This window comes from Elephas maximus, chromosome X (assembly GCF_024166365.1).
Source record: "Elephas maximus indicus isolate mEleMax1 chromosome X, mEleMax1 primary haplotype, whole genome shotgun sequence".
NCBI classification, from domain to species: domain Eukaryota; kingdom Metazoa; phylum Chordata; class Mammalia; order Proboscidea; family Elephantidae; genus Elephas; species Elephas maximus.
Window position 1 is genome coordinate 171,341,812 of NC_064846.1, and position 22,161 is coordinate 171,363,972.

Consider the following 22,161-nt stretch of genomic DNA (forward strand, 5'->3'; position numbering starts at 1 on the left):
CTCAAAGGATGGAAAAAATATATCAAGCAAACAACAATCAAAAAAGAGCAGGAGTGGCAATATTAATTTCTGACAAAATAGACTTTAGAGTTAAATCCATCAGAAAGGATAAGGAAGGACACTATATAATGATTAAAGGGACAATACACCAAGAAGATATAACCACATTAAATATTTATGCATCCAATGACAGGGCTGCAAGATACATAAAACAAACTCTATCTGCATTGAAAAGTGAGATAGGCAGCTCCACAATAATAGTAGGAGACTTCAACACACACCGTCAGTGAAGGACAGGACATCCAGAAAGAAGCTCAATAAAGACACGGAAGATCTAAATGCCACAGTCAACCAACTTGACCTCATAGACAAATACAGAACACTCCACCCAACAGCAAACACGTATACCTTCTTTTCTAGTGCACATGGTACATTCTCTAGAATAGACCACATATTTGGTCATGAAGCAAGCCTTAGCAGGATCCAAAACACTGAAATACTACAAAGCATCTTCTCTGACTATAAGGCCATAAAAGTGGAAATCAATAACAGAAAAAGCAGGGAAAAGAAATCAAACACTTGGAAACTGAACAATACCCTGCTCAAAAAAGACTGGATTATAGAAGACATTAAGGATGGAATAAAGAAATTCATAGAATCCAATGAGAATGAAAACACTTCCTATCAGAACCTTTGGGACACAGCAAAGGCGGTGCTCAGAGGCCAATTTATATCAATAAATGCACACATCCAAAAAGAAGAAAGGGCCAAAATCAAAGAACTATCCCTACAACTTGAACAAATAGAAAGAGAGCAACAAAAGAAACCCACAGGCACCAGAAGAAAACAAATAATAAAAATTAGAGCAGAACTAAATGAAATAGAGAACAGAAAAGCAATTGAAAGCATTAACAAGACCAAAAACTGGTTTTTTGAAAAACTCAACAAAATTGATAAACCACTGGCCAAACTGACAAAAGAAAAACAGGAGAGGAAGCAAATAACCCAAATAAGAAATGAGACGGGCGATATTACAACAGACCCAACTGAAATTAAAAGAATCACATCAGATTACTATGAAAAACTATACTCAAATTTGAAAACCTGAAGAAATGGATGAATTCCTAGAAACACACTACCTACCTAAACTAACACAAACAGAGGTAGAACAACTAAATAGACCCATAACAAAAGAAGAGATTGAAAAGGTAATCAAAAAACTCCCAACAAAAAAAAAGCCCTGGTCCGGGCGGCTTCACTGCAGAGTTCTACCAAACTTTCAGAGAAGAGTTAACATGACTACTACTAAAGGTATTTCAGAGCATAGAAAAGGATGGAATGCTCCCAAACTCATTCTATGAAGCCACCATATCCCCGATACCAAAACCAGGTAAAGACACCACAAGAAAAGAAAATTATAGACCTATATCCCTCATGAACGTACATGCAAAAACCCTCAACAAAATTCTAGCCAACAGAATTCAACAACATACCAAAAAAATAATTCACCATGACCAAGTGGGATTCATACCAGGTATGCAGGGATGGTTCAACATTAGAAAAACAATTAATGTAATACACCATATAAATAAAACAAAAGAATCACATGATTTTATCAATTGATGCAGAAAAGGCATTTGACAAAGTTCAACACTCATTCATGATAAAAACTCTCAGCAAAATAGGAATAGTAGGAAAATTTCTCAACATAATCAAGGGCATTTATACAAAGCCAACAGCTAACATCACCCTAAATGGAGAGAGCCTGAAAACATTCCCATTGAGATTGGGAACCAGACAAGGATGCCCTTTAACACCACTCTTATTCGACATTGTGCTGGAAGTCCTAGCCAGAGCAATTAGGCTAGATAAAGAAATAAAGGGCATCCAGATTGGCAAGGAAGAAGTAATACGATCTTTATTTGGAGACAACGTGATCTTATACACAGAAAACCCTAAGGGAATCCTCCAGAAAACTATTGAAACTAATAGAGTTTAGCAGAGTATCGGGATATAAGATAAACATACAAAAATCAGTTGGATTCCTCTACACCAACAAAAAGAACATTGAAGAGGAAATCACCAAATCAATACCATTTACAGCAGCCCCCAAGAAGATAAAACACATAGAAATAAATCTTACCGGAGATGTAGAAGACTTATACAAAGAAAACTACAATACACTTCTGCAAGAAACCAAAAGAGACCTACATAAGTGGAAAAATGTACCTTGCTCATGGATAGAAGACTTAACATTATAAAAATGTCTATTTTACCAAAAGTGATCTATACATTTAATGCAATTCCAATCCAAATCCCAACAACATTCTTTAATGAGATGGAGAAACAAATCACCAACTTCATATGGAAGGGAAAGAGGCCCCAGATAAATAAGGCATAACTGAAAAAAAAAAACAAAGTGGGAGGTCTTACTTTACCTGATTTTAGAACCTATTATACTGCCACAGTAGTCAAAACAGCCTCGTACTGGTACAACAACAGTTACATAGACCAATGGAACAGAATTGAGAACCCAGACATAAATCCATGCACATATAAGCAGCTTATGTTTGACAAAGGCCCCGAAACAGTTAAATGAGGAAAAGACAGTCTTTTTAACAAATGGTGCTGGCATAACTGGATATCCATCTGCAAAAAAATGAAACAAGACCCATACCTCACTCCATGCACAAAAACGAGCTCAAAATGGATCAAAGACCTAAACATAAAATCTAAAACGATAAAGATCATGGAAGAAAAAATAGGGACAACGTTAGGGTCCTAACACATGGCATAAACATTATACAAAACATTATTAAGAACACAGAAGAAAAACTAGATAACTGGGAGCTCCTAAAAATCAAACACCTATGCTCATCCAAAGACTTCAACAAAAGAGTAAAAAGATTACCTACAGACCGGGAAAATGTTTTTAGCTATGACATTTCCAATCAGCACCTGATCTCTAAAATCTACATGATACTGCAAAAACTCAACTGCAAAAACACAAATAACCGAATTAAAAAATGGGCAAAAGATATGAACAGACACTTCACTAAAGAAGACATTCAGGTAGCTAACAGATACATGAGGAAATGCTCACGATCATTAGCCATTATAGAAATGCAAATCAAAACTACGATGAGATTTCATCTCACTCCAACAAGGCTGGCATTAATACAAAAAAACACAAAATAACAAATGTTGGAGAAGCTGTGGAGAGATTGGGACACGTATACACTGCTAGTAGGATTGTCAAATGGTACAACCACTTTGAAAATCAATTTAGCACTTCCTTAAAAAGGAAGAAATAGAACTACCATAAACCAAATCAAACCCACTGCCGTCGAGTCGATTCCAACTCAGAGCGACCCTATAGGACAGAGTAGAACTGCCCCATAGAGTTTCCAAGGAGTGCCTGGCAGATTTGAACTGCCGAACTCTGTTAGCAGCTGTAGCACTTAACCACTATGCCACCACGGTTTCTACCACTACACCACCAGGGTTTCTACCATACGATCCAGCAATACTACTCCTTGGAATACATCCTAGAGAAATAAGACCCTTTACACGAACAAATAAGAGCCTTTACATGAACAGACAGATGCACACCCGTGTTCACTGCAGCACTGTTTACAATAGCAAAAGGATGGAAGCAACCAAGGTGCCCATCAATGGATGAATGGATAAATAAATTATGATATATTCACACAATCGAATACTATGCATCAATAAAGAACAGTGATGAATCTGTGAAACATTTCATAACATGGAGGAACCTGGAGGGCATTATGCTGACTGAAATTAGTCAGTTGCAAGAGGACAAATATTGTATAAGACCACTATTACAAGAACTCGAGAAATAGTTTAAACTGAGAAGAAAACATTCTTTTATGGTTACGAGAAGGGGGAGGGAGGACGGGTGGGAGAGAGGTATTTACTAATTAGAGAGTAAATAAGAACTACTTTAGGTGAAGGGAAAGACAACACACAATACAGGGGAGGTCAGCACAACCTGACTAAACCAAAAGCAAAGAAGTTTCCTGAATAAACTGAATGCTTCAAAGGCCAGTGTAGCAGGGGCAGGATTTTGGGGACCGTAGTTTCAGGGGACATCTTAGTCAACTGGCATAATAAAATCTATTAAGAAAACATTCTGCATCCCACTTTGAAGAGCGGTACCTGGGGTCTTAAATGCTAGCAAGCAGCCATCTAAGATGCAGCAATGAGTCTCAACCCACCTGGGTCAAAGGAGAATGAAGAACACCAAGGACACAAGGTAATTACGAGCCCAAGAGGCAGAAAGGGCCACATAAAGCAGAGACTACATCAGCCTGAGACCAGAACTAGATGGTGCCCGGCTACAACCGATGACTGCCCTGACAGGGAGCACAACAGAGAACCCCTGAGGGAGCAGGAGAGCAGTGGGATGCAGACCCCAAATTCTCCTAAAAAGACCAGACTTAATGGTCTGAGACCTGGTGGTCTTGGCTCCCTGACCTTCTGTTGGCCCAGGACAGGGACCATTCCCGAAGCCACCTTGTCAGACATGGATCAGACTGGACAATGGGTTGGAGAGGGATGCTGGTGAGGAGTGAGCTTCTTGGATCAGGTGGACACTTGAGACTATGTTGGCATCTCCTGCCTGGAGGGGAGATGAGAGGGTGGAGGGGGTTAGAAGCTGGTGAAATGCACACGAAAAGAGAGAGTGGAGGGAGGGAGCGGGCTGACTCATTAGGGGGAGAGTAATTGGGAGTATGTAGCAGGGTGTATGTAAGTTTTTGTGTGAGAGACTGACTTGATTCGTAAACTTTCACTTAGAGCACAATAAAAAGTATATAAAAAAAGTTAAATAGGATTTTTATTGCAGGTGTTTTTTTTTTCTTTTTTATTACTGTGCTCTGTGAATCTCTATAAGAGGAATACAGTATGGGCTTCTCTAACTCACTAAATGGAGCAAAAGGAACTCATTATTCTGCTGGATCAGATTGCTATTACACTGCCAGCCAGCACTGCTCTGTTGTGGACTGTTCCTGATTTGCACCTTTGAAAAGAGGTATCTTTCATCACTTACATCCCTGGCTTCACTGAGCACTCCCACCTTCCTTATTTGAGGGGTTAGAAGATTAGCACTAAGCATGCTTATGACGAAACTTCCCATTAGGGTTTGCCTCAATGCCCTCTCCTGTCTTACCTGCCTGGGGCACACATAACGCTCCTCCCTAGCTGGATCCTGGAACAGAAGAGGCTGAGGTGGGGAGAAACCAGGAGGATACAGGGAGCAAAACTGAGAATGAGGCTGAAGAAGTTACAGCAACCCTCATATTTGTTTTCCTCAAGCTGTTACTTTTGGCTTTTTGAGCCTTTCACACATACTGTCATTAGCACTTAGTCCACAGTATTGCCTGTGCCTGTACGTGGTGGGTATGCAATACACTACACGTCATGAAAGAAAAGGATGGCAGCTACTCTGCTCAGTGAATTGTACTGTGCTCCCAGCTGTTCTATTTATTCACTTTTGTAAAAATAATATTTTGTTTCTGATGAAGGTTTACACAGCAATTTAGGTTCCCATTCAACAATTTCCGCACAGGTTGTTCAGCGACATTGGTTACATTCTTCAAAATGTGTGAACATTCTCATTTTTTTTTTTTCGTTCCAGTTGTTCTGTTTCCATTAATGTAGCTTCCCTGTTCCCTTACATTCTCTCCTTTGTTTTAAAGTAATTGTTTGGTCTCATATAGACGGTTTTTTAAAGAAGCACAGTACTTACAGGTGATATTCATTATTTTTTTAGTCAATTTGCTATTTATCTACAAGGTGTCCTCAGGAGTTAGTTTCAGTTCGAGGCATGGAAAGTATCTGTTGTAGGACAATAGCCTTGGGGAGTCCTCCGGTTTTGGCCGGTCCAGCAAGCCTGGTTTTTTTGTTTTGTTTTAGGAATTTTAGGTTCTGTACCACATTTTTCTCCCACTCTATCAGGGTCCATCTATTGTGGCCCTGAATAGAACGGTTGGTAGTGGTAGCGGGGTACCACTATCTAGTTCTTCTGGTCTCAGGGTAGATGAGGTCGTGGTTCATGTAAACTATCTGTCCTATCAACTAATTTCTTCTTTGAGTCTCTGGTTTCCTTCTTTCTCTTTTACTCTGGACCTATTTATTCACTCTTAATAATCACTCTTTTAAAGCATAAATTAATTCTCCTCTCTGTACCAAGTACTGGGTCAACAATCACAGGTAAGCAGGAAACCTGCTCCTCGAGGGGCTTCAGGACTAGTGGGCAAGTCTCTTATGTAAACTAATAAACTCAATAAGGGATTATAGGTGCTGGAATTAGCTTTGCATGCCGCCATGACCCACACTATGGAATACTGATCATATTAGATCCTTCTGTTTATGATAAAATATGAACTTTAAAGTGCCTCTTGGATACCACATTAAAGCACTAGATGGTTACAACAAAACACAAGAAAAGGAGCTTTGGATGAGGCTGAAGGAAAAACTCCCTTAAAATTAAAAAAAATAATAATAACTTTTCATTTTGCAGTAATTTCAAACTTAGAAAAAATTTTGCCAATACCACAAATAACTCCACATATTTTTTCACCCAGATTTCCCAAATGCAAACAACCTACATTAGCCACACCGCAATGATGAATACCAAGAAATTAATGTCAATACTTTCATCTACAGACCTTACTCACACTCCACCAGTTGTCCACTGCATGTCTCTTGTGGTCCAGGATTCGATACAGAATCACACGAGTTGGCTTTTGTTGTCGTGTTGTCTCCTCTCAGTAAGAGCAGCTCTGCAGTTTGTCTTTTATGACCCGAACCCTTTGAAGAGAACTTCAGTTTGGTTTTTGAAGACTCTTCCTCAATTTGGGTTTGTCTGATGTTTCTCAGTTAAACTCCAGTTGTCTGACCTTCAGTCCCAAGAACCTACTCCAGGACACACACTTCTCGTCCTACCAGCCAGAGAAGTCAACTGTCTCTTTGGAGTGGCTGTGACACCTGTGACCACAGATGGCATTTCCTCCAGGTCCCAAGGACGGAGGAGGAAAACAGGATTAACAGCCAACACGCTCCTGCATCACACATGATTTCTAAGCACTTTAACATATATTAAGAAATCCCTTGGTAGTGCAAACAGTTAAGCGCTCGACTGCAAAACAAAAGGTTGGAGGTTCGAGTGCACCCAGAGGCCCAGAGGCACCTACGAAGCAAAGCCTGGGGAATCTACTTCTGAAAAACCAGCACAGTTCTAGTCTGACACACCTGAGGTCGCCATGAGTAAGAGTCAACTTGAAGGCAACTGGTTTGGTTCGGTTTACCATGTCAACCTATTTAACGTCACAGCGGCCCATCTCAAGTTACCACTGAGGAAAGTGCAGCCCAGAGGCTACGTCACTTGCTCGCAGCCAGATGACTAGGAGGGGACCCAGGTGGCTTTGCTCTAGGCAACATGGCTCCAGGGTTCAGGAAGCTTAGTGGATTCTCCATCAAACGGACCCCGGTGTGGGAGGCTGAGTCCTTCAGGCCCCAATTCTTCACCCCTGCCCGTATCCACATTCTTTGCCATGGGACTTCACGGTTCCTTCCATTGAAGGGGGTAGGGCCCAGCCACGTGACTCTCTTTGGCCAACGGAAGGTTAAAAGCCAGTTGCTGTTGACTCCAACTCATGGCGCCCCTATGTGTGTTAAGCAGAGCTGTCCTCCACAGGGTTTTCAATGGCCAATTTTCCAGAAGTAGATGGCCAGGCCTTTCTTCTGAGGTGTCTCTGGGTGGACTTGAACCTCCAACCTCTAGGTTATAGCAGCTGAGCACACTAACCGCCCAGGCACTCCTAATGGAAGGTTAGCAGGTGTGATGTGATCCACGATGTGAAAAGCACCTTTGGGACTGGGCTTGTTGTGCATTTGCCATGGACATGCCCCCAGCCTGCTGGTCCTGTGAAGCACAGCCCAGCCTAGGTGGGCCTGCTGACCTATAGACTCATGAGCTCAACAAATACCCCTCGATTACACTGCTGACATCTCACAGGTATTTGTTATGCAGCCTTAGCACGGCAGTAGCTAACTGATACACCCCATACCGTGGACTTCTTCCTGGAGCCCTGGTTGCGCAGTGGTTAAGAGCTCGGCGCTAACCAAAAGGTCAGCAGTTCGAATCCACCAGGCACTCCTTAGAAAACCTATGGGGCAGTTTTACTTTGTCCTATAGGGTCGCTACGAGCTGGAATCAGCTTGATGGCAATGGGTTTTGTCTGGTTTTAGCACATGGCGTCAGGCTTTAACTAGACTGGCATCAGTAGTCACACACTTACACACAATCACTTAATAGATAATTTACTCCATGGTTTAAGGCTCTGACACATGGTAAGGATATGTCAATTTTTTAAAAAGACGGACTGTGAGTAAATCAAAGACATGGTGCATTCACTCGAACAGACAGTAAATTTATTTTGTTACACAGTCAAGCAGGATGATCTGTTGATAGGTACATGTTAAGTGTCCAGCATGAAATCTGTACACATTTTCCACGGTGGGTGGGCTGCAGGAAAGGAGCCCCAGGCCATTCTCCTGACTGAAATCTTGCTACAGAGCACTCCACAGCTGAGTTCAGACAGACAGAGGTGAGGAGTCAGCCACACCCTGCCCCGGAAAGCCAAGGGCCAACCCTAGCACCAGATTGTTTTTATATGCCAGAAGAGAACTATATACAGAGTGTGTACATCAACTCCCTGGAATCTTTGGGTCCCCACTAAGCAGACAACTGAAGAGACATGTAGGGGAATGGACGGGCCGGTTGTGATGAAACGGGCTTTGCTTTGCTAAAAGGAGAACACAGTGCGGTATATGCTACGTACGAGAAAGCCCAAAGGCAGAAAACCAAAAGGCTGGAGACAAGACACACGGATTCTATTATTCCCATTTGGTATACACAGCACAGAGGTGGTGGAGGGGAAGAATCACAGGTGAAAGAATGTGTGTTTTGTCTAACTGAAAAACCAAATGCACTGAAGCCATCCATGTCTTCTCTGCTCGGAGAGAGACGGAGGTTTGGGGACAGTCAGCTCCATCTTTTGTGACCCGACCAGGTCTAATAACAAGTGACAAATGGGCAATAAAGAGGAGAAACACAGGCTTTTCAAATCAGAAAGAGCTGGCTTTAATAGGAGTGCCAACCTGTGAAAGAACACTGAGCTTTCTGAGCCGGGGTGACTGCCAGAAAGGTGGTTGACCCCTGTGTGACTGGCACATGCCAGTCTAGCTCCATGGCTCCATGGGGTGCATTCACATTAGGGTGGCAGCTCTGCAGCCCAGCACACGGCTGATGGCTTGAGCAGGGTGCGTTTCTCCTCCTTAAAACCGTTCCGTGTTTTGGTAAGGCTGTGGTCACTGTTGACCCAGGGAAATCGCCCCACCTTATGGAAACCTTCGTTTATGGAAATAAAGGGAAAAGAAGATGAAAAGGATCCCTTAATACAACCAATGTCCTAATATTACTGAACAGGAGAGCATCCAGGAACTCGCTCACCGTTAACCATGCATTTAACTGGATGGAAACTTTTGAAGAAACACATGAGATGACTAAGGAGGTTCTACGCCGGCAACTGGAGGTTGCACATCTTCTCACGTGCGTATCTTACGTGTGTGTCCTCTTTGGTGAAGGTCTGTTCAAGTGTCCCACCCATTTTTTAATTGGGCTGTTTGTTTTCTTACCGTTGAGTTCTCAGTGTTCCTTATACAGTCTGGATACAAGTCCTTCATCAGATACCGGGTTTTCAAATATTTTCTCCCAACTGTGGCTCGCCAATGGGAAATGACAGCTAGATAGTATGTTTTCCACGAACAGACTCACTTTAGAATCCCGGAGTCTCCACCAATCAAAGGAGCACCAAATCTCTCAAGTCCATGGCAGAACAAAATGGTATTTAGACGTTGTAGGGTTTACAGGCCCTCTGAAGACCAGCGGGAGGGTTCTGACAATAAATGGAATGTTCTCTCACAGCATGGTCACAGGTTTTGGGAGGCAACAAGAGGACAGCAGCCAACTGTCATGACAGATCACCCATCCACAAAACAGATGGGCAGGGGGAAACATAACTTAAAAAATACTAAGTTGGTCTCATGAAACAAATATCCAACAAGCACATTATCACTAGACACACTTCTTAACCCAACTAATTTGCTTGGCGGGAAAACGTCCTTTGAACCGTGCTGTCGAGCAGGAAGCACCTGAGCTACCTGTCTGCTTTGTGCGTGAGTGTGTTTAACGACTGCGTTAAGTGGCGACTTTCGTCTGAGAACGAGTGAACCCAACACTTGGGCTATTTATTTCACAGCAGGTTTTTAACCACTAGGAAATGATCCGCCACACCAAACCGTTAATAAATTATTATTATCTCCACCATCACGATGTTTGCTGGGCCCAGAAACACCAGGATACGGCTGAGACGACCCATGCTCATGCTGCCCCTTCAGCAGAGACAAAACCCACATGGCGGCTGTGTCCTGGAGGCAACGTGAGCGACAATGGCACCAGGCTCCCAGTGGCAAATGCTCACTGGTGTCCCAGCGTCAGTACAGCACCCGAAGACAGGGGAACAGCAGGCTGACCCTCCAGGTAACCACTGCATGTACAACTGCGCCAGCGTCCAGTGTGGAGACTCGGTGCAGGGTCACATTTGAGGAAAGGACCAATAACGAGCTGCCCAGCTCAGCCATGCAAAGGGAAACCAAACAATTAAATACAGCATCCCAAACAAACAGAGGAGTTATTGCTTTTCCAAGAGCCATCTTGCAGGGGACACTCTCTCCAAGGCTCAACCACAGGGTGGGCTGCCCTGGCCGCTGGAGTTGGGCTGGGCCTCTCCCTACTCACCACGGGAGACCCCTATTTGTTATGCTCAGGCTGGAGGCTGTCGAGCAGACATTTGAGCTGCTCCTCGCCGAGGTGGATCTTGTCCTCCAGCTCCCGCTGCTCAATGATGAGGGCCGACTTCATCTTCACAAAGTGCTTGTGGTCTGCCAGGTTTTCCTCGCTGAGGTAGCTGGCCAGGATGTCAAACACGACGCGCTCCCGTCGGTCCAGGTTCTCCTTGAGCTCCTTGGCATCTTCATGCTGCTGGGTGAGGACCCTCCGCTTCTCCAGCAGCAACTGCTGTGGGAACAGAGACACAACCCAGTCAGGCAGGACCACAGCACGGGTCACCCTGCTTGTCACCCTGGGGTCTGCTCCCACAGCTGTCCACCAGGTTACCAATGGGGACCTGGAGTCCCCTACCCCAAGGACCAGAGACCTGATGGGTTCTGCATGGCTCTCAGTGTGTGAGGTGGACAGCGCCACCTTGTGGCCACAGCAGACCCAACCCTAGCCCTCCCTAAGCCCCTCATGGCCTGAGTTTCCTCCCACAGTTCCTAGGGAGGAACAAACACTTAACATGCTTGGCTGCTGACCCAAAGGTTGGTGGTTCGTATCCACACAAAGGCACCTCGGAAGAAAAGCCTGGTGATATCCTTCTGAAAAATCTGCCAATGAAAACCTGTGGAATGGAGTTCTACTCTGACACACATGGGGTTGCCATGAGTCGGAATTGACTTGATGGCAACCGGTTTTTACAGGCCTTAAGTGGTTAGCAAGAATAGTGGTAAGCAGAACAATCAAGGGACTAAAAGATACAGAATTTTGAGATGTTCCCCCCCAAAAAAGGGATTTTGAGATGCCCAAAAGGATAGTACAAAGGACCAGCACTAGGAGTGAGCCACTAGGAGTGTGCCAACGCCCTTTCTATGACGTAATTGCAGAAAGGTTGGCAAAAGGAAAATATTGTAAGGAAACTCCAGAGAAGGATTTCCAGACCCTTCAGGCAGAAGAGGACGGAGTCTGTGGGTATGTTTATGAAAGCGGACATGTGACCATGCTGGGGGAGGCAGGAGACTGAGATGACACAGGGCTGTGAATGGGGTCTGGCTGGGGATTGGGATCCTTGATCCTAACAGGAGTCCTGCTCTGGCGGACATGGAAGACCCCGCTTCCGAAATGAGAGCTGCCACAACACGCCACTCACAATCACCCTCTGCCTGCAGAACACCCTCCTGGGTTCCCTAAGCTCAGCGCTTAGTGAAAAGCACACAAGGACACCATGGAGCTCAAGGAGGAAGAGATGAAGACCATGGAGCTCAAGGAGGAAGAGATGAAGTCGTTTAATGTCTTCAGATGCAGGCTGGTGGTTTCCAACAAGCTCCTGCGGCCCTGGCTCAGAGCAGCAAGGCCCTGATAGTAGCTGTGCGTGCCCATGAGCCTAAGGGTCCCACATCTGCCTTACTGAGCACAAAGCACTTTGAGCCAAGGTCAAAGAATTCAGGTCTAAAAGTCATGAATGCAATCAATAGCTTGGTCAAGGTCACTGTTGCTCATGTTATAGAACTGTACCTTCCATACCAAATTTCGATGTTATGAGATTCCTACGTGAAATGCTGTAAAAAAAAAAAAGAAAGAAAAGAAAATGTAGGCTGGCAAATGCCAGGGGCTCATTTATGGCACGTGAGCTTCTGCATTGTATCCGGGCATCAGGATAGCCACAGCCTCCTGCCGCTGCACAGCTTTGTGGTGGAAGCTCACCGATCGCCACACTCAGGCCTCCAGGATGCAGCAACACTTTGCAAAACGCGGGACACACAGAAAGCATTCCATAAAGGCTAGCTGGTGCCATGGTTATCAAGACAGAGGCTGATAGCAGGAACTGCGCTTTGTGGGTTGCTTCCATGATGGGCCGGTGATAGCCTTTCAGGGCACCTGCCTGCAGTGACCACACCAGTACCCCTGTGGCTCTGCCCTTGGAAAGCAAACTGCAAACTGCCCACTTTTAACCCTTGTCTGGGAACACCTGGACCTTTGGATACAGTATTTTCATGCAAAAGGGCAAAGTAAAGCAGGCGAATCCTATCCAAAGGGGACAGAGACACTCACTGACTGCAGAGATGGGGACTGGGTTATTAAAATCAGCAAGGGTCGGGACACACTGAATAAAGAGAAGGAGTTTCGTGGGTACCCTCCGCCTGCATGTTTGTTTTCTATCAGGAAAGGGGGCACTACAGCTTTTAACACGTTAGCACACCCATCTCGGAACGTCTCAGCCTCCCCACAGCTCGGCTGCCTAACACACTGACTCTCCCCCAAGCTGGCCATGCAGGAGGTCCAGGCCGCGGCTCTGCACCTGTGGCATGGAAACGGAACCACTTCCCATAGGCCCAGGAAGGTGAAGCTGAAGGGCGGAGCCTCTCGGTGCCTCGGGTTCCTCATCTGTAAAATGGGCCTCAGGAGAGGCGTCCCTGGGTGGCGCCAGCGGTTAAGCCCTGGCACTCTATTCTGAAAAGTCAGCCACTGAGAACCCTGTGGAGCACAGTTGTACTGTGGTACACATGGGGCCACCATGAGTCCGAGTCAACTCGATGGCAGCTGGTTTTAGGGAAGCAATCACACACAACTGCATGTGATCAAAGTTAAAAAGAAAAGATACCATCTAGGAAGAGACAATGGGTAGGAATGAGCAGCGGGAATATGTGAAAAAATGTTAATAGGAGCCAACAGCTCTTTCTGAAGTCCACAGCAGCCCTCGGGCCGTGACGGTACTTCAAGTCATTGCATCTTATTGGCAACTTTTTCCTTCAATTAAAAGGAAAGAGAGGAGTCCTTGGTGGTGCAAATAGTTAAGTGCTCAACTACTAAGTGAAAGGTAGGCAGTTCATACCCACCCAGGGCGCCGTGGAAGACAGGCCTGGTGATTTGCTTCTGAAAACCCTATGAATCGTTCTACCCTGCACACATGGGGTTACCGTGAGTTGCAATAGACACAAAGGCAAGTAACAACCACCTCCACCAAATGCTACACGATTTTTCCAAGAGGGGAGAGGGCGTGAGCACTGCTCAACATTTCGATAGGGTTCTGCATAAACTGGGCCCGGCTTTAAGGAATTCACTCTCTCAACACCCCAGGGCATGCCCTCCCGGGGACCACCGTCCCACTCCCAGCACAGCCGCGTGTATAGATACCCGGTCCCCAGGAGAAGCACTGTCGTCCAGGTTATTGAGGGCGTTCTCCACACGGGCCAGGCGGCCTGACAGTGACAGCAAGAGGTTCACCACCTTGTCCAGGTCCCCGATGAACATACGGAACTTGTCAAACTCGTTGGGCTTGCAGACATCTTTGGCGATGGCCTCCATTTCATCCCCGAGCTCGTTGTTGGCCTGGATGTCCTCCAGCAGCGTCTCCCGGGCTTCCCGCAACACCTGCAGCTTGCGACTGATGCTGTCAATGAGTTCCTGCTGTGCACAGGGTGGAGGGACAGTCATTAGGTCCCCCAAACGAGAGCACCGCTTCCTGCTGGCCGCAGCGCCTACATTACCACACACACCATCCGAACTGGGGGAAGTTCGCTTCTGCATCATTTAATAAGAACAGAGTGAGCCCTGGTGGTGCAGAGGCTGGGCGCTCGGCTGCTAACCGAAAGGTCGGTGGTTTGAACCCACCAGCCGCTCTGCTGAGAAAGATGTGGCAGTCTGCTTCTATAAAGATTTACAGCCTTGGGAACCCTATGGGGCAGTTCTACTCTGTTCTACAGGGTCGCTTTTAGTCGGAATCGACCCGGTGGCAATGTGGTTTTGGGATTTAGATAATAAAGGAGTCATAAGACTGAAAGAAAATTAAAAAAAAAACAAAACAAACAGTTACCACTGAGTCAGCTCCAACTCATGGTAACCCCATGTGTATCAGAGTAGAACTGTGCTCCACAGAGTTTTCAGTGGGTGATTTTCTGGAAGCAGATTATCCTGGTGGACTCAAACCTCCATTTGGTTAGCAGCTAGGTATGTTAACTGTCTGCACCAGCAACCCCTCTCAATAACAAAAAGAAAACAACCAAACTCATTGCCAGTGAGTCAATTTCAACTAATAGCAACTGTACCACAACCCCATAGACAGGGCAGAATTGCCCCATAGGGTTTCCAAGGCTTTAATCTTTATATAGAAGCAGACTGTCACATCTTTCTCCTGAGGGGAGGCTGGTGGGTTCAAACCCACGACCTTTCGGTAGCAGCAGAGCACTTAACAACTACACCACCAGGGCTCCTTATCTGCACCACGCAGGGACTCCAAAACCAGTTGCTGATGAGTTGGCTGTAATTCATGGCAACCCACGTGCGCTACAGCAGAACTGTGCTCCACAAAGTTTTCAAAGGCTGACTTTTCAGAAGTAGCTCGCCAGGCCTTCCTTCTGAGGTGGCCGAATCACTGGCATTTAGCTTAAAGCAAAATAAGTATGTCCTTGTTCTGGTAATGTCCTGTTAGATAATACTGGAGGCACGGCCTTCTGGTGATACCGAAGGTAGATTCTGTTCTAACCTCCATCTTCCCAAGGATTCAAAGGACCTATGTGGCACTTTGCGCTTCATACTTTGAAACTTGCAATTTAGATTCTTAAACGTACAACAGTTAGTGTGTCTATGTCCAGTACCCACTACTTGCCTGTCACTTTGTCCTACCGTGGGGCTTCTGTGTTCCTGTGAGGCTGGAAGCTATGCCACCGGTATTTAAAATACCAGCAGAGTCACCCACAGTGGACAGGTTTTGGCGGAGCTACCAGACTAAGACAGACTAGGAAGAAAGGCTTGGTGATCCACTTCTGAAACAACTGGCCACTGAAGACCTTATGAATTGCATCAGAACACTGTCTGCTGTAGTGCCAGAAGATGGGCCCCCAGGTTGGAAGGCACTCAAAATATGACTGGGGAAGAGCTGCCTTCTCAAAGTAGGGTTGACCTTAATGACGTGGATGGAGTCAAGCTTTTGGGACCTTCATCTGCTGATGTGGCACGACTCAAAATGAGAAGAAACAGCTGCGAACATCCATTAATAACTGGAACGTGGAATGTATGAAGTATGAATGTAAGAAAATTGTGGTAGTCATCAAAAATGAAATGGACCATGTAAAGATTGATATCCTAGGCATTAGTAAGCTGAAATGGACTGGTATTGGCCATTTTGAATAAGATAATTATATGGTCTCCCAGGCCATGAATGACAAATTGAAGAGGAATGGCATCGCATTTGTGGTCAAACTAAGAACATTTCAATATCTATCCTGAAGCACAACGCTGTCAGTGATAGGACAATATCCACACGCCTATGAGAAGACCAGTTAATTCAACTATTATTCAAATTTACACACCAACCACTAAAGCTAAAGATGAGGAAATTAAGATTTTTACCAACTTCTGCAGTCTGAAATTGATCAAACATGCAATCAGGATGCACTGATAATTACTGGTGATTGGAATGCCAAAGCTGGAAACAAAGAAGAAGGATCAGTAGTTGGAAAACAAGGCCTTGGTGATGCCGAAGATCACGTTACACAATTTTGCAAGACCAATGACTTATTCATTGCAAATACCTCTTTTCAACAACATAAACAGTAACTATACACATGGACTTAATTGGATGGAAAACACAGGAATCAAATCGAAAACATCTGTGGAAAGAGACGATGGAGAAGCTCAATATCATCAGAATTAAGGCTAGGGGCTGATAGTGGAACAGACCATCAATTGCTCATATGCAAGTTGAAGCTGAAGAAAATTACAGGAAGTCTACAAGAGCCTAATTTAGAGATCATCTAAAGAACAGATTTGAGGCACTGAACTCTAATGACCAAGAACCAGACGAGTTGTGGAAGGACATCATACATGAAGAAAGCAAGAGGTCACTAAAAAGACTGGAAAGAAAGAAAAGACTAAAATGGATGTCAGAGGAGACTCTGAAACTTGCTCTTGAACGTTGAGTAGCTAAAGCAAATGGAAGAAATGAAGTAAAAGAACTTAACAGGAGATTTCAAAGGGTGGCTTGAGAAGACAAAGTATTATAATGAAATGTGGACAGTTCTGGAGATGGAAAACCAAAAGGGAAGAACACCATTGCCATTTCTCAAGCTGAAAGAACTGAAGAAAAAAGTCAAGCCTCGAGTTGCAATTTTCATGCATTCTATGGGCAAAATACTGAAGGATGCAGGAAGCATGAAACAAAGATGGAAGGAATACACAGCGTCACTGTACCAAAAAGAACTGGTCGATATTCAACCATTTCAGGAGGTAGCAAATGATAAAGAACGGATGGTACTAAAGGAAGAAGTCCAAGCTGCACAGAAGGCACTATGAAAAAACAAGGCTCCAGGAATTAATGGAATGCCAACTGAGATGTTTCAACGAAGGGATGCAATGCTGGAGGTGCTCACCCATCTGTGCCAAGAAATTTGAAGACAGCTACCTAGCCCACTGACTGGAAGAAATACATATTTGTGCCCATTCCAAAGAAAGGTGATCCAACAGAATGCGGGAATTATCGAACAATATCAATATCGCACATAAGTAAAATTTCGCTGAAGATCATTCGAAAGCAGCTGCAGCAGTGCATCGACAAGGAGCTGTCGGAAATTCAAGCTTGATTCAGAAGATGACACGGAATGAGGGATATCACTGTTGATGTCAGACAGATCCCGGCTGAAAGCAGGAAATACCAGAAAGACGTTTCCCTGTGTTTTATTGACTACCCAAAGGCATTTGACTTTGGGTAGTCAATAACAAATTATGGGTAATACCGTGAAGAATGGGAATTTCAGAACACTTAATTGTGCTCATGTGGAACCTGTACATAGATCAAGAGGCAGTTGTTGGAACAGAACGATGGGATACTGGGTGGTTTAAAATCAGGAAAGATGTGAGTCAGGGTTGTATCCTTTCACTGTACTTACACATTCTGTATGCTGAACAAATAATCTGAGAAGCTGGACTACATGAACAAGAGTGTGGCATCATGACTGGAGCAAGACTCATTAACGATCTGCGATATACAGATGACACAACCTTGCTTGCTGGAAGTGAAGAGGACTTGAAGCACTGGCTGATGAAGGTCAAAGACCACACAGCCTTTCAGTATGGATTACAGCTCAACATAAAGAAAACAAAAATCCTCATAACTGGACCAATAAGCAACATCATGATCCAAACCGCAAAATTCACTGCCATCGAGTTGATTCCCACTCATAGCTAGCCTACAGGACAGAGTAGAACTGCCTTGTAAGGTTTTCAAGGATCAGCTGGAAGATTTGAATTGCCAACCTTTTGGTTAGCAACTAAGCTCTTAACCACTGCGCCAACAGGGCTCCCAATATCATGAGAAAATACTGAAGCTGTCAAGGATTTCATCTTACTTGGATCCGTAATCAACGCCCACGGAAGCAGGAGTCAAGAACTCAAACGATGTATTGCGTTCAGCAAATCTGCTGCAAAAGACCTCGTTAAAGTGTTCAAAAGCAGAGGCGTCACTTTAAGGACTAAGGTGCACCTGACCCAAGCCACGGTGTTTTCTTAATCGCCTCACGTGCATGCAAAAGCTGGACAATGAGTAAGGAGGGCTGAAGAGCTGATGCATCTGAATTGTGCTGTGGGTGAAGAGTATCGAATATAACACGGACTTCCAGAAAACAAACTGTCTGGGAAAAAGTATAGCCAGAACGTTCCTTAGAAGTGAGGACAGGAAGACTTCGTCTGACCTACTCTGAACATACTATTAGGAGAGACCAATCCCTGGAGAAGTACATCATGCTTGGTAAAGTGGAAGGTCAGTGAAAAAGGGGAAGACCCTTAACGAGGTAGACTGACACAGTGGCTGCGACAATGGGCTGAAACATAGCAACGATTGTGAGGATGGTACAGGGCAGGGCAGTGTTTCATTCTGTTGTACGCAGGGTCATTGTGAGTCTGAACCGACTCCACAGCACCTATCAGCAACATATAAAACAAAGAAGTCCCCAGGTGGTGCAACTAGTTAATGTGCTCAGCTGCTAACTGAGGATTGGAGGTTCAAGTCCACCAAGACGGGCCTTGGAAGAAAGGCCTGGTGATATGCTTCCTAAAGGTCCAGCTATTGAAAACCCTACAGGGGGCAGGTCTACTCTGGCACACAAGGGGTCGCCATGAGCAGGAGTCAACAGACCAGCAACTGGTTTATATAAAACAAAATGAAGTTTAAACAGTTGATTTGAATATTCAAGTCTGATGAAGGTTTTTAAAGCTCAGGCTGTTATAACAAAGACTATCCTACGTAAAACGGACCCCTGGAGGGCCAGGCACAGGGCAGTTTAGAAACTCTGATCCCAGAGGGAGTCGGCTCAGCTCAGCGGTGAGCGGCACAGATGCCAGGGTGCGCATGCAGGAGTTTGGAGCCTTGCTGAAGCTCGCAGGACCGTGTTCTAGGGTCAGATGGGGGAGTCCTACCATGACCTCTAGGAGTGCCGTGAAGGGGCTGAAATGAAGTAAGTGCAGTGTTTTGAGGCCAGTGATTGGCATGCACTAAGTGCCTAGGAAATGAAAGTCATCATCGATCCCAGAAATGTGGGGTGAGAAGAAGCTGCAGAAATCGAACATGAATCGACTCTATCCCAAGGACTGATTCAGGCAGGAGAAGCCACTGCCCAGGATACTATGCATTGCGTATGTAACCTGATTACCCACTGGGTTTATGTTGTTGTTGCTGGGTGCCATCGATTCTGACTCATAGTGACCCCATGTGGCAGACTAGGACTGCACCATAGGGTGTCCTAGGCTGTAATCTTTAGGGGAAGGAGCCCCGGTGGCGAAGTCGTTAAGCACTGGCCTGTGAACTCAAAGGCTGACTGTTCAAACCCACCAGGGGCTCCATAGGAGAAAGATGTGGCAGTCTGCTTCCACAAAGACTTTAGCTTAGGAAACCCTATAGAGCAGTTCTACTCTGTCCTGTAGGGTCACTATGAATCCGAATTGACTTGATGGCAATGGGTTTGGGTTTTGTAATCTTTGCAGGAGCAGATCACCAGGTTTTTCTCCGGTGCAGCCAATGGTGGGTTCAAACTGCCAAACTTGTGGTTAGCAGCCAAACGCTTAACCTTTGCGCTACCATGGCTCCCTTCATCTTTATGACAGGTTAATTATTTTTTTACTTATCCCTGACAGGTGGGTGGTTTTGAAGGCATTTATGTACTTAAAAAAAAACACTCCTCAAAACCAAAAACACACATTTGGAAGACAAGAATTCCAATCACGTCATACTGCATCAAAGCTCTCTCTACAAAAGAATTTTTTTGACTCAGCTTGTTCCCTTGCTCTGCAAGAATTTTCTTATCACCTGATGTCCTATCTCAGGCGGTTAGCAAACTTTTTCTGTAAAGGGCCAGAGAGTAAATATTTTAGGCTTTGTGGGCTGTACGTTCTCTGTGGAAACACAACTTTGCTGTTGGAGTGTGAAAGCAGCAAGGTCAATGAACAGAAAGGAATGAAGGTGGCTGTGTGCTAATAGGAGTCCCTGGTGGTGCGAATGGTAAACGTGCTTGGCTGCTCATCGAAAGGTCAGAGGTTCAAGTCCACCCAGAGGCTCCTTGGAAGAAAGGCTTGGAGATCTACTTTGGAAAAATCAGCTCCTGAAAGCCCTGTGGAGCACAGTTCTACTTGGACACTGATGGGTTGCCATGAGTCAGAGTCGAGTCAATAGTGACTGGTGAACCAATAAAACCTTATGCAGGTGGTGGGCCACATTTGGCCCCTGAGTTGTAGTTGCCAATCCCAATATTATAATTTTTATTGATCTGTTTGCTGGTCGTCTCTCCCATGAGAACATAAGCTCCCTCAGAGAAAAGTTGTATTCTGTCTTGCCTACTTTTCTCTATGCCCATGTACCCAGGCAAATTTTTGGAGCTGAAAAAATGATACGTTTTGGTTTACAAAGCACTTTTGGATCTACTGTTGGTTACCCAAGATACCTGGACTTGATATTCAGGGAAGGATATGTGACTGGCTGATATAATGAAGTCCACTCAGTTTTTATTGGTGTAGAAGGGACACCCCAGCTAAACTTAAATAGAATGATGCCGATTTAGATAACTGGACACTGGACCCCGTAGACAGGTCCAAGATAGGAACCAAACACTTAACCACAACGGGCTTAATGATGTTGCCCCAAATTTCATTGTTCTGTAGAAACCGAACACAAGGGCATCTCAGATATCTGGCCGGGGCTCAGAGCTGGGGTACAAACGGTGGAGCTGACGCCGCCTACTGTCCCGCAGGCTGAGGTGACGGCTCTAGCTGCAGGCCTACCTTCTTCACCGACAGGTCATGGTCCAGGTCACTCCCTGAGTCCTCCTGGGCATCCTGCTGCTCCTTCAGATCCTTCATCTTGATTAGCAGCTCCGCCTTAGGGGCCGATGTGCTGTAGTACGTGGAGCTGGTGGCCAGGGACATGGCCGTTGCCACACTCGGCTCCTCTTTCCTGGAGGGGAACGTCAGAACGTGAATCGCTGACAGCGTGTGTGGCCGTGCCCCACGGCCCCTGCCCCCAGGTGTGACAAATCAGTGGTAGCTCTAAAACAAGAACACCAGCCAGGGAGACAGAATAGTAAGAGGGGAAAAAAAGAGGTGACCAGGTTAGAACTCCAAAGGCCTTGACAAATGGATAAAGTCTAAGCAGTCCCTGGGTGGCAACAACAATCAAGCTCTTGATGACTGGCCAAAAGGTTGGCAGTTCAAACCTATCTAAGGGTTCCTCAGAAGAAAGGCCTGACGATCTGCTTCCAAAAGGTCACAGCCTTAAAACCCCACGGAGCACAGCTCTACTCTAACACACAGGGTTGCCGTGAGTTGGCCCTGACTCGATGGCAGCTAACAACAACATGTTAGATCACTATCAAATTAGCACTAATAACCAAAATGCAGGCTCTTCCAAGATTAGTAAATGGATAAAGTCTAGGGAATGCAGTTTTAAAAAAGGGCAAAGCACTGAACTGAGCAGGTGTGTCTAGAACTCTCCACTGTGGAGGCAAGGGTGCAGGCTATCTTCACCGGGGCTCGAGTCCACGGTGACGGCATGTGTGTAACAATACAAACGGGACCCACATCCCAATTATGGTTCCCTCACGCCTTTCTGCCGGCTGCCACTTGTCCCTGTCGCTTTGGTCTGTTTTGTCCCATTTCCCTTTTTCTGCTGCATCTCTTTGGCTCTCCGACCTGCTGCCAATGGGGTGTAGAGTGACGATGTCCAACAGGAGAGATGGAACCACGTGCACTTTTGGGGT

At 45.3% G+C, this 22,161-nt stretch overlaps 1 protein-coding gene across 17 annotated transcripts in view; it reads right to left on the bottom strand.

The window, feature by feature from the left end:
* Window positions 1–8,434: 8,434 nt before the first annotated feature.
* Window positions 8,435–22,161, bottom strand: part of SHROOM2 (shroom family member 2) — a 294,895-nt gene continuing 281,168 nt past the window's right edge. For 14 of the 17 annotated variants that reach the window (XM_049872266.1, XM_049872267.1, XM_049872268.1 and 11 more), the window contains 3 exons: window positions 21,188–21,359; window positions 14,060–14,332; window positions 8,435–11,167 (listed from right to left, as the gene is read on the bottom strand). In XM_049872266.1, the coding sequence (XP_049728223.1) occupies window positions 10,901–11,167; window positions 14,060–14,332; window positions 21,188–21,359 (712 nt within the window). In that variant the 3' untranslated portion in view covers window positions 8,435–10,900. The remainder of the gene's footprint in view (window positions 11,168–14,059; window positions 14,333–21,187; window positions 21,360–22,161) is intronic. The other 3 variants (XM_049872260.1, XM_049872259.1, XM_049872258.1) reach the window with 3 other exon arrangements.